This window comes from Triturus cristatus, chromosome 10 (genome assembly GCF_964204655.1).
Source record: "Triturus cristatus chromosome 10, aTriCri1.1, whole genome shotgun sequence".
Lineage (NCBI taxonomy): Eukaryota > Metazoa > Chordata > Amphibia > Caudata > Salamandridae > Triturus > Triturus cristatus.
Genome location: NC_140593.1, coordinates 623,354,911 through 623,368,091, shown reverse-complemented (window position 1 = coordinate 623,368,091; position 13,181 = coordinate 623,354,911). Strand labels below are relative to the sequence as shown.

Below are 13,181 nucleotides of genomic sequence, written 5' to 3'. Positions count from 1 at the left end.
ATTGGCTGCACTTACAGTGTACACACAAAATCTATTAAGAAATCTCATTGTATTTATATTGATTGGGAATTGTGCGTCAGGTGCTGGATCTTGACGAGATACACTGCTCAGTTCTTATATTGTTGTGCAGACGAAAAAAATCACATCACAACTTTCACACCAATTGCAATGCGAAACAAATTCCGGCGATAAGAAACGTTAGCACCAGGGATTTTACACCTTCTTTCTGCTGGTGTTAAGCAGGACAACTACCTGCACCATGAAAGGGAACACAGCCAAGAGCCACACCAGAACACCCACAGGTGCCATAGAGTCACTGAGCATGATACAGGGATACCCATGAGGGCCAGAAGACTCCTCTCAACAACTCCAGGACCGCCAATGCCCCCCAAACCCACATCTTAGTAATTGTGTCCCTGTGGTCATTGTCTTAGCATGATAGGCACGAGCCCTGCAACATCACAGTGTGCTGTCACCTCAGCGTTGGCAGTGAGCCTGGATGTGTAGCTACGTACGCATCCTCCTGCATGCACAACTGGCGTGTGCTGGTCTGTCGTTCACAGGTCAGTGCAGGGGTGTGCCTATCCGGCATGGGGAACGGGGTGTCTCAGACATGTCCGTGTACAGGAAGTGCGGTAAGTGTGTCTCTGTGTTCTGGTGTGGCCTGTTACAAGAGCCACAGCAGTCAATGTTGTAAAGTGGCATGCACCACCTCCAAACGGCACTGTGATGTTGTAGTTGGAATGTAGCAGGACATGCGCAAATAGGCATTACAATGGCGTGCCGTACGAGTGCACGAGATATAACAGCTCACCGTACAAAAGTGTGGGGGTTCGTGGGAGGGAGGAGCAGCCGTTTGGTAACATAACACACAGTGAACTCGGCCATGTGCCACATGCTGGGCATCTCATCCATGATGACCACGGTCGCAGACATCCCACAACACCAACGACTGGCCTTTGTACACATCCTGTATGAATGCAGCGTGGTTTTCACTTCTATGCTCGTTCAGTGGTGTGATGTTGGCAGGTTGTGTGACTTGTGCTTCTTGTTGGTGTGTTTCATTTTGGCCATTGTTAGTCTATATGTGTGTTGTACTTAATTGTGCATGTGTGCCATTCTGCCCATCTCCCCCCTTCCCCCCTTCCCCCCACTCCCTGCTTCTTCCTCTTCCTAGTGCTGTTGTGTCTATAATTTTGTTGCTGCACACATAAATACATGTAAAGAATAAATTAGAATAGTTCCTTGATTCTTTTAGGTTTCAAAACATCTCTATTGGTTTCTTTTTAATTTTCCATATGAACCGTTTTTTTAAATATTCAACAACACATAGAAGTCAGAAGTGCAACGTATTCTATCAACACACTTTCTAGAACATTCTACAATACGTGCAGGTTAAAAGTACATACATTTTTTTAAACTTTACGTTATTTTTTTTTTAAACACTTTCTTGAACATTTAACGACACATGCAGGTTAAAAGTTGACAATTGTTTTAAGTTCGAACAGTGCCTTCCAAATGCAAGTAGCAGGTGTGGTTGAGCTGAGCAAATTTTATCCTATGATATGTACTCCACGTTGAAACTGCTTTTTCTTAACCAATCACAAAGATGCTTTTCCACAAAACTAATGTGCACCCTACTTTTAAAAAAGAATGCTTTTCATGATATCTTCAGAGATAAGTTATAGATAGGAATTAGCATTTAAAAAAACCTTTGAAATTCACTGAATAAACCATAGGTTTCATGCACGTTATAGTCAGGAATTGGCACTTAAAAAACCTTTGAAATTCACTGAAAAAACCATAGGTTTCAGGGGTGTTATAGTTAGCTGGACATTTCCCTCATACAAAACCCTAGAAATTCCCCTGTTATAGTTAGTTCAGCTAACTATAACTCGCGCCCCCGCAATGCACTGCTGATGATGTCACATATTACATCACTCATGACATGGTCAGTGACATCACTGATGACATCACTGATGACATCTCAAATGACATCACTGATCTTTTGCCAGGCCTAACACTCCCTTTTTAATGCATACAAATCCCCCCATCATAGCCCTTAAACAGCCTATAAATCAGGGTGCATTGTATTTAAAAAGTAGGACATCTGTTTATACATTTTACAGTGTCCTCGTAGTGAAAAACTTCTAAATTAGTTTTTCACTACTGTAAGGCCTAGCTCTCCCATAGGATAACATTGGGATACCCTATTATATTTAATACAGGCTAACCTTTGATTGGGCGCAGGTAGAAATGCATGTTTGGAATCAAATTCATTGTAATTTAATATTCTCTTAAATGGTAAACTCGCATTTTAGAATTGAAAGTTTGAACATGCCACTTTCAGAAAGATGCCATTTTCCGACCCTAAACTTTTCTGAGGACTTCTAGGAGTTATCAGATGCCTGGGCCTGAGGGCAGCAGTGCCCTTCTGTGTCAGACAGCCTGAATCCGGGGAGTCAGCGCGCTCTGGAGGATCGCTATGTGGGGCATCGTCTCTGCCCTCCTTTCTGGGGGACTTGGCAGCCTCAAAAGTATGCTGCCGTTGTTTGGGGTCCTCCTGACCCATGATGGTAGGCTGTATGTTAAGGCGTGTTAAAAAAGAGAGATTCCCAGACAGCTAATAAGAAGAAGAATAAGGTGGGGGAGGAAGCAGAAAAAGGCTACACCGCCCTGCCGACCAGTAGCTTAGGAGGTTGCAGCAGGTATATTCGGCTCGCTATATCCCCAATCACACCATTAAAAAGTAAATCAGGCCACTTCCATTCTGCCTTGGCTGCAGTTCCATGCACATCACCCCTCTGTTAGTTGCAACTGGGGGCAAAGAGGGAAGTCATGGGCACCAATCCTCCCTGCAGCACCATCACTGTCATCAAGCAGTTCCCAGGCAGAGACACGAGCGGCTGGCCCCAACAGAAATCCGTGGGCCGCATCAGTCGCATACGCGGTGGGGATGTGCTCAGTGTGCGAGGGGGGAGATCTACGTGCAGTCACAGAACTCACCACCACCTCCAGAGTTGTGCCAGATTGGAAGCTGCACCCCTTGAATCCGTTATTACAGGCCTCCAAGCTCCAGACTCGATTGTTTCCCGTGGCCGCTTTCAGCGACAGTGGCCCCACCCTCAGGCTCTCCTGTGACCCCTAACATCGCGTCAGGCCGCCGTCACGATGCAGTCGCGCTGTGTGGTCCAGAGCACATCCACCGGTTCCGCTGCCCTCATCACATGCCCGATGGATTCAGGGCACTGAAGCCGTTCTCAGGGGCACTGATCGCTGCGCTGGCGTGTCGCAAGGCAGCTCATTCAACATGGCTACTCGGGAGCTCCGCAATCAAGCCACATGTTGGTGCTTGACCAGGCCACGCCCCCATTTTTGGTACACATTAACCAAGTTGTTAATCATGCCTCCATTAGAACATCTGATATTTCCTTTTGCCTGAAAGAATCATTGGCTATGTCCCTAATTATGATGCTAAGATTGCATGTCCTTCCTTAATTACCATAGAAGGGTTCTCTTGGATAGGTTACAGAATCAAGAGCCATTATTAAGGCTATAGTTTCTTCTAAATTAATGTCATGTAAGCAGAATGTACCATCAAGCTGCGACCACTCCTAACCATGTTCACCTCTGGCTCACTATCTCATGGTGGAATGGTCGCTTTAATTATATAAGTCCCAGCCTGGAAAGGTCCATACTTACACTGCATTAAACAGTGGATGGGAGATATCATCCTTGAGAAAAGAGTCAGCTCCCTCTGAAAAGGATGTATTGAAGAGGTGTCTCATCGTTAGTTTTAAGAGACAGGTAATCTTATTGGTTCTAAGAATTCCTGCTCCATCTCTGTTTTCCATTGAGGTCCAGAAGTTTACTTTTGTAAGGATTCTCCTGCTACACTCTCTGGGCTTTCCTCATGGCATTCTGGATATTATTCAGTTGGGGATAAAACACTGGCTGGACGACTTTCCCTTTTTTGTGGAGGTTTCCAAAGACCAAACTGTTTCATGATAGCTACAAGAGTATCACTGCACCAGCCCACCATGTCGGTAATGTCCCCATCACTAGGCCTTTTACCCTCTTCTCTAGCTTCAACTCCTTCTTAATTATTCGTGGTTAACGCTTAAACATTTTTTTAAATAGCTGTGAAGGTTTTGTTTTCATGCTACTTGGATGCTCTTTGTAAGGATCAAATCATGCATATGTCAATTAATATGGGTGAGGTTTAAGTAATTTTGATCAAAAAGCAAGATTTGTTATATGTGCCAACCCTTCATGACTATTCTAAACTGTGGGTTCTGAAATCCAAAACGAAAATGACCAGGTATTTTTGAATTTGGAAGCATCACTGAAGAAAACAATTAACCTGATCGTTCTGGAGATCAGTGTTTTTTATTTGGGAAGTAGTAACATTTTGTAGAGGTGACTATTTGGAGTGTTAAAAGAGTCATATGCTTAAATTCCGTCGTTCCGCACACCATATCATAATGCGACCATACATGGTGCGGTCGCAAACTCCTATTTCCCAATGGGAGCTTTTGCTGCGGGTGGAAACCGCCCGCAGCACAAGCTCCCATTGAAAAATGGGAGTCTTTACACATCCCTGCACCGTGTTTTCATACTACTGTGAGGCGAGTTGCCTGCCACACAGTGTAGGGATGTGAAGTGGCCAGCGTCTCAACCAGAGGGCCAGTGGAGAAGGGCACCCAGCTAGGGACCTCCAATCCACATTCCAAAGCAGTTCAATGTCGGAAAGGCCATAATGGAGCTCCTATCGGAAAGTACCATCATAATCCCGAAAGCGGAAACGCTTTCCTAAAGGGAATATGTGACCCTTACGACTGGCCGATGGGCTTCTCCAGCCCGTCGGAACCCAGTTGGTTTCCCCGGCTGATTTACCCTCCGACCGCCAACATTATAATTCGGCGGTTGGAATGTAAACATACCATGTAGATTGGAAAGCCTCCGACGAGCAATTGGAGGTTTTGAGATTTACATCGTAATCAAGCCCTAAGTGTTACCTTATGGTATGGAACTATAACAGAATGGAAGAGCAGTGGACCATAGTACAGGATGCTTGCCAGGTAAGGTCTCAAATGACCTGCCTTCTTAAACTGTTCCCCAGGCTAAAACCCAAAAAGCAGGTAATAGTTCACAAAGACACAACATTGGTTCTAGTGAAAAGAGGTTTAGCAATGTATTGAAGGGTGGAGGTGCCCCGCCAGTAGACAGATGGGTAAGGGAGGTAAGCAGATGGGCATAGAGTGAGCGCATAGCCTGCATGAAGAAGAGAAGAGAGGGGTCCGATGTAGGCCAGTGGTACACTTGTGGGATGAGATACTAGCTACCTTTCGAGGCAGGGGCAGAACAAAACTTGAGGGGGTCCCCCTGCCAAGTACATGGAGGGGCCTGCCACGCTGCGGACCCAGACAGGAACTCTCAGGCCAGGAAAACCTGCCACCGGTGCACAGTGCTGGAGCTGCCCCCCCATCCCCCACCCCCACTGCAGTGGCTGCAGTGGCTATCGTTATGCCACTGCTTCGAGGCTCTGCAAAATACAAATACAGCACAATGATAACAATAAAAATTAGTAAAGTGCAACTCATGATGCAGAAGAAGAGCAGTACCCACTATTAAACTTTGCAATAAAGTGACAGTAGTATGAGACCCAGCAAGGCCATACATTGTTCAAATAGACAGATGCAGATAAAGGTTTGTTGTTTGTATTATTGTTGTAAGAAATTCGATTTTTATTGAGGGGAGTGAAAATCCTTCTGAGCAACGACCACACTCCTTGACAGGGTCAACCACCAAAATCACTAAATTAACCAGTGCTTAACCCTCTGTGACCTTGGCATAAAAGCAGTCAGGCTTAACCTAGAGTCCCTCTGTTAAGTATTCATGCAGCAGACAAACAGTAATGAAGTGAATACACATGACAAGAGATAACTACACCAATTTACAAAAATAGAATACATTTTAACAAATAACGTGAGACCAGAATGACAAGAATTCAATCAGTAGAACCGGAGATATGCAGTTTTAAAGGCTTAAAAATAGCACCAAGAAGCAAAAAGCATTAACTGTGGGTATCCAGTTGTACTAGCCCAGTACCCCAGTACAACAGGATGAAGTGTGGACCGGGTGAAGAAACCAAGTTAGTAACGCTGAAAAATGTTACGTTCTTAATATCGGACTTGCAGAATTCCGTGTTTTAGGATTTCGCAGGAGGAGCTCAACTGATGCAAGCCAATTGTCCAGTACCTGGAGAGGCATGCTTGGGGATCAGGATTAAGGGTGGGCGTAGTTCGCGAAGTAGCACTTCGCGAAGCTACGCAAAGTGAAGTTCGCACTACGCGAGCTACGCGTAGCACTTCGCGAACTGCGAAGTAACATGTTCGCACTGTGCAAGATGTTGTTTTCAATGATTGCACAGTGCGGACAAGCAACCGGCACTGTGCAATCATTGAAAATGGCATCTTGCACAGTGCGAGCTGTAGTTTTCTGCTGCTCGAGTAGATTTTTACTCGAGCTGCAGCTTTCTCAACGCGAACTGGTAGTTTCTCATCGCGAGCGGTCGCGAGCATACGCAACCCCTCGCAATGAGAAACCTGACCTTCTCGCGTTGGGAATCTCGCCGGGAGGTTTATTTTCCATGCTCGCGATCGCGAACAAGGAAATAGTCTCGCCAGGATGTCATTTTGCTTGCTCGCGGTCGCCAACTTGACGTTGAGGACCGCGAGCAAGCAAAAAATGACCGCAGCACTACGCAACACTACGCTACGCGTGTTCGCACTGTGCTACGTGCAGTTCGCGTAGTGCGAAGTAGCGCGAACTTCGCAAACTACGCGAGCGTAGCGTAGTGCTTCGCCCAGGCCTAATCAGGATCCCACTCCAGCAGAGCTCAACAGGGTGCAGGCAGGTCCAGTTGCAGGTTCAGGCAAGGCAAGTTGCAGCAGGTCAACTGGGCAGTTGCAGAGTGGTCTCTGGAGCTTGTTGTTTCCCTGTAGCTCAGAGAAGTTCAGCCAACTCGCCTTTGGAGTCACTCAGGTAGTCCTCGGTTCAAGGAGATGGTCCTCTCCCCTTCAAGCAGCAAGGCAAGCCTCAAGCAGCATGGCAGTCCTCTGAAGAACAAGGCAGGCCTCAAGCAGCAGGGCAGTCCTCTAGTAGCAGCACGACAGTCCGCTGATAAATAAGGTTGACCTCAAGCAGCAGGGCGGCCCTCTGAAGTACAAGGCAGTCTTTCTAGAGCCTTCCACAGGTGCATGAGTGTACTGATGAGTGGCTCAGGAGGTCCAATATTTTTACTTGGTGCCACCGTTTGAAGTGGGGGAACTTCCAGTCCACCCCCACACTTGGATCTAGAAGGTTTCTTCCTTCCTCTTGTTTCCCCTGCCCAGGCTTCAAGAGGTCTAGTGTAACCAAAGGCTGGTGTGAGGTTCTTTTGTGAGTGGGATGGAGAAGCCCTTTGAAATGTAAGTGGGGCAGGGAACAGCTCCGTCCCTCCCATCCTGGCTCGGTGGGCCTTCTCCCAGCTGCACCTAGGTCCTATTGTTCACTGTGTGTGCCCAAAACGCAATCCTGATTGTGGAGCAATTAACACCGTTGACTTCCTAGCACAATTGTTTGGTGCATTTCTGTCTCATGGTCCATGAATCTATTGACTCACCTTATATTGCCATATAATGAAATTGGACCATTTTTAATGTTTTCTGTATAAATATTGTTAGCATTGCTTTCTTGCGCCATTGTTTTGCTGGTTTTCACTAGTCACTTTGCGCCGCTCACCTTCTTCACGAGCAAAATTGGGCACAAGTTGCATGGATTACATGATCATTTAATGTAATACCATGCTACTGCTCTATATTTATTGTTTAATAAACTGCTCTTAGCTATTATTGCACAAATCATCATTGCAACCCTGCTTCCATTCCTTTCTTGCAAATGATATACATACTCTTGAATAATTGCCTGTAAATATTACCTGTTGAGAAATTGTTTTTGTTACACACATTTGTTACCAAGGTCTCAACCGGGTTCATGGGTTACCTCCTGTAGCTTGTTCCTGTAACAACTTGGTTAACACAGCTTTAGATAGGTCACATACACAAAACTACTGCCCCTTTTTTAGTGTTCTATATTTATTGAAAATTCTGAATCAGACAGCCATAACCCAATTGTAGAATTTCTCAGAAAGGAATGAGTTATTGAGCGACAAATAATCTGATTTTCATCCATGCAGACCCTTTCACACTGCCTAACTGTATGCTCAATACAATTTGTGCCGATGGCATTTGATGTCCTTGATCCTGGAACCTTTTTGGCTAGTATTAAAGAGATGATTGGGGTTCAAAATGCTCCTGGCAGGTGACTATAGCCTTTTCTCTACACCAGGAAAGCTGGATCAGAAGCAAGACAGGAAACATTAACTATTCTGATAGGGTATTCTGGGGCACTATAAGGGTTGTGTTTTTGACTGTTTGTATCCAACCACTGCAACATCTTCATATAGACTTTGCAGTTGAGTTTCAAACTGTACTGGTAACACCCAACTGGTGTTCCATATTTCTCAAGACCTGATAGAAGACCGTAGGGGAGTCGATGAAGTGGCCTCCAAAATACAGAAAGTGACAGCTCTAGTAAAGTTAAAACTGTTGGAGTTGTGTGGAGGCACTTGGGTGGCTATGAATAAACACATATATTTATTATTTCAGCATCTAATTTCCATCTTAAGAAGTTGAAGTAACCAAATGTTTACTGTCAGACAGCGACAAGGGACACAGACACAACAGATGTAATTGGCTCCAAGGTCATATACACATTGTGTTATTGGCCAGAACATCTACAGCCACCGAAAAAAATTCACATCCTATAGAGTTCACATCTTACCTGCTGTACAAGAAGTCCACTGGCTTCCAGCTATGTTTCATATCAAAATCAAGTTAAAAACTTTAAATCCAAAGGGCTGTTCAAGCTAAAGTGCCAAAATCGGCGAAGCAACACTTGTAGTCAGTACTGTTCAATTAAGGCACTGTGGGGCATATTATCAAGGGCAGTATCGCCGCTTTAGCTGCACTTTTTGCCGCTTGACAAGGCAGTGCTAACATGCATTAGCGCATGTTAGCAGCTGAATTTCTAACGCTAAGCATCTTAGCGATATACATCGCTAATGAGATGCAAAGTAGGCGTGCCATCCTGAAACAACATGAGAAAGGTCAGAAACACAACATCGCTGTATTTACAAAGCGGCCCCGCAACCGCGTAGCGATGAAAAAAGTCCTGCTAACCGCGGTTTTCGCCGGATTTTAACACCTCAACAAAATCTGACATAGCCATCTCGTCAATGGGAGGTGGATTGTCAGACTAAGTCCACCATGGCGTATTATCAAGGATTTCCCTATCGCTGAGGTTTTATCGCTGGATTTCCAGCAATAATCACGCATTTCGCCGCTATTGCTGGAATTAATTTTGTCGCCTTGGAGATAAGCGTTGAAGATAACGCGCTGACTCAGCGATGGAATCCAGCGGTAGCCGGCGATAAGTAAAACAGCGCTGGGCGCGCTTTACGATATTTATTGCAATTTCTTGATAATATGCCCCTTAGATCCTCAGTGAACAGCCTAACTTCACAGATAGATTGGGTTGGAAAATAGGCCCGGGCATCCTAAAAAAAGTGTACCACATTTGTGGATTGCACATTTTCACAAAATACTGCTTCAGTGTTTTAAATATTATGACAAGAAGGGGGAGGGTTGTCTAAAAGAGGCGTGTTTTATTAACTTCACTGAGATAAACAAAAATGCAAATGCTGCCAGTACTCTTGCTTGGTGCACAGATTAGTTCACACTGGTGAACCACACCTGTGTTGAGGCCATTTCTGCTCAGGCCCCCTGCCCCTGCTAAATATGCATACATTAATGGGCTGGCCCAGAGACAAACTAGAATGACACCTCCGCCTCTTGGTAAAAGGGAGATAAGAGAAGCCCGTCTGCCTCCAGTAAGGCCACTCAGGCCCCCACTGGGCCCCCTGGTAGCATCTAAACAGCACAGACACAGCCCAAATCGGCCTCCATGCTGCCCAGAAAAGCAGCCCACAGCTCAAACTTAGATACCGGCCCATCGTCCAATCCAATGCTGCCTTAATTTCACCAAAATGTGTTGGAAGGGTGGTTGATGGCAAAGCCTTACCAACAATAGCTTTTACCTTGTTCAATGCTAATTAAGAAGATCAGAGAAATGTTGAATTACTCGTGCCTGTCAAGAAGGGCTTTAAAACTTTGTTTTAACTCAGACCTCTCTCTCCTGTCGCAAGTTAGACACCATGTATATGATTTTAGCCTTACTTAAATTTATTTTCAAATTATCACTTTACCGACCACTTTAAGTATTACCTTTAAACATCTTCAGTTTTCTGCCTTTCACTGTGTGTCGTGGAATTCTGTAAATATTTATAGGCACAATGGGCATAATCTGAAGTGAGTACAGATATTTTTAGTTAACTCTCTAATATACCCTTACTTTACATTATTCCCTCTGTAATATGCAACTTCAATAAATATATTATAAACCGGTCAATAAAATATGTTATAAATCAACTTTCATGTTAACCATTCCAACATACCTGCAGAGGGGACTGTGCAGCCTCTCGATGGTTCTGAGGAGGTGGATGTCCTACTATGTAGTCCAGGCATGTCTTCTAGGTTTATCTTTGAGTCTAAGTGGGATACTCTGCCCAAGACCGGTGACTGAGGGATGCTGGGCAGAGTCTGTGACTTTCCTAAAACTGGTCGTTGCAACTTCCTATCCAATGACCTGTAAAATAAGAAAGGGAGGCATTATTAAAATTAAAAACGTCGTCAGGAAGATATCAGTAAGTGGATGGCTTTCAAAACTTCGGACACATTATATTCACTATTAAATATGAGGGTTGCTAGATAATTCAAGAGTTCTCTGTCGATAAAGTCACACACCAAAACATCTTTGGCAAGATTTAATTAGCATTTTAATGGTTGCAAATGCTTCGATTCAACATTTTCGACCAATATATATTTTTTCTTATATACTAATTCCATTAGAGGAGCAGGAAGTGTTTTTTTCTGATTCCTAAAATTGGGTTTTGAATAGACACCATTTCGGTATCTGGAAACGACCTACTTTAGATGTCTCTTCCAAACTCTGAATCAGTATCCCGTTGATCAATGGTTTGTGACTAAAATCCAGCCACAAAACATTGAACATTTAATCCCATTTTCAAAAGGAAACTTGGAAAAGAGGTTTGTTGAAGAAGCTTAAAAGAACTTTGAAAAAAAATGTATTTGTTTAAAACACAGCTTTATTTCCTTTAAGGAAAACCGACAACATAAAAATGATTACTTACCTGAAAATCAGTCACACACATGGTGGCCTGCTGACCCTTGCAGGCCACCATCACTGTCATTGTAGTCAATCGAATTGAGTGCCAATTTGCAACCTGCCTAAAGGATAATAATTAGATAGGCCGGATTGTGGCCGATTCTGGTTTTTACAAACCGACATAATGGTGTTAATTGGTTGCAAAAACACTAGTCACACATTGGGACCAAAATGTTGCGAGCAGCAAATAGGACAAATGGCCCCTTATCTCAAAGAAACAGAAGACTCAAAGCATGAGAGAGAGAAGACTGGGATGTCCTTCACCCCACACAATAATCCAGTGGGATGATAATGACTCAAATTCCCGGGGCGGTTGTTACTCCACGCAGAGATACTGTGCAGAGAGAGATGAAAGGGGAAAGATGCCCGTGGCCCTTAATTGTGGATAATTATACGACAGGACAGAAGGAATAGCAATGCCCTCGGATGCTCTTTCTCCCATGCAGCGATACACCGAGATAAAGGGATAAACACGGCAATTTCCATTTCCCATGCTGTGAGCCGCTGAGGAAAAACGGATACGGCCCATTCAATATGTTCTGTATTTCGGATGCAGTCAGACAGACGAGATGGAAATGCCTGGGGATGTTATTAGCTGCACAGCGAGCAGCAGGCAGAGCAGCTACGAAGGGCCTGCTTGGGTACCACACATGGCAGAGGCAGACGAGGCGCGGGGCTTTGCGAACCACCAGCAGGGGGAGCAGGGCGCCTCTTGCGGCGAGCAGATGTTGCCCCAATCGTTAATGTATCAGAGCACCCCATATGCCAGGGAAACAGATCAGAAAATGTTTTAACTGTTTGAGATATCAGTTCCGACAATCTCGCGGCCTCGCATTACAGAGGGCTGCAGCATTAACCCTTGACATACCACGAGCATCTCCGTGCTGCGAGCTGAATCCATCGCCTCATGGTGCAGCTGTCTCATTACTTTACGACCTACAGATGCATACGTACTATCATCATAATAAGTCCAAAGGTAGAAGGAAGCACGACGAGTGCAGAGTAAGGTCAAAGTGCATCGTAAATGTGCACCCATAAAATCACTCCAGGGCACAGGCGCAGATTTACGATTTTTCCCTATTTACTAAACTCATTAGTAGTATGTCTGGAGAACTGCGTCATTGAGTCATGTAGTGTTTTTTTAAATGTTGAGTCGTTGCTATGTCTGCCGTGTCGCAATTGCACACTGGGAAAGGGCAACCCTGCTGAGCAACTAGAGATTGATTTTCTTTCTTTGTTTCTTTTTCTCCAAGGTGAAACAATTTTCATGGTTCAAGAAATCCCCTCCCTTACACCCACGATGTTTGGGACTGTTACATTGTCTTTCCCATATTGGAAAAGGATTTACTCCAGCACTTTGCTGGAGTGAATCCCCGGTCTTTCTCAGGTACAGTTACACAGTAGGAAATTACTCCCAAGGAAGCAAAGGGGGGAATGGAAATCAGAAATGGACACAGGAGCAATGGTGTGTGTTAGAAATGGGAGTCTCTAGTTGGTAGTGGCTTGCACCCTGTCCAAAGAGGGACCCTTATCCTATTCAGGTTAAAGGGATTACACAGCTAAGATAACCCCTGCTCATCCCCTTCGTAGCTTGGTACGAGCAGTCAGACTTATCTCAGAGGCAATATGTACGCATTTGTACAAAACACACACAGTAACACAGTAAAAGCACTCTAAATGGACATCACACCAGTTTAGAAAAATAACCAATCCTTATCTTACTAAAACAAGTAGAAAAAAACTACAAAAATCCAACATACACAAGCAAAGTT

At 44.6% G+C, this 13,181-nt stretch overlaps 1 protein-coding gene across 2 annotated transcripts in view; it reads right to left on the bottom strand.

Moving 5' to 3' along the window:
* Positions 1–13,181, bottom strand: part of LOC146789809 (ankyrin repeat and fibronectin type-III domain-containing protein 1-like) — a 2,714,698-nt gene that overhangs the window by 1,542,002 nt on the left and 1,159,515 nt on the right. For both annotated transcript variants that reach the window (XM_085632159.1, XM_085632158.1), the window contains one exon: positions 10,619–10,809. In XM_085632159.1, coding sequence (XP_085488285.1) covers positions 10,619–10,809 — 191 coding nt within the window. The remainder of the gene's footprint in view (positions 1–10,618; positions 10,810–13,181) is intronic.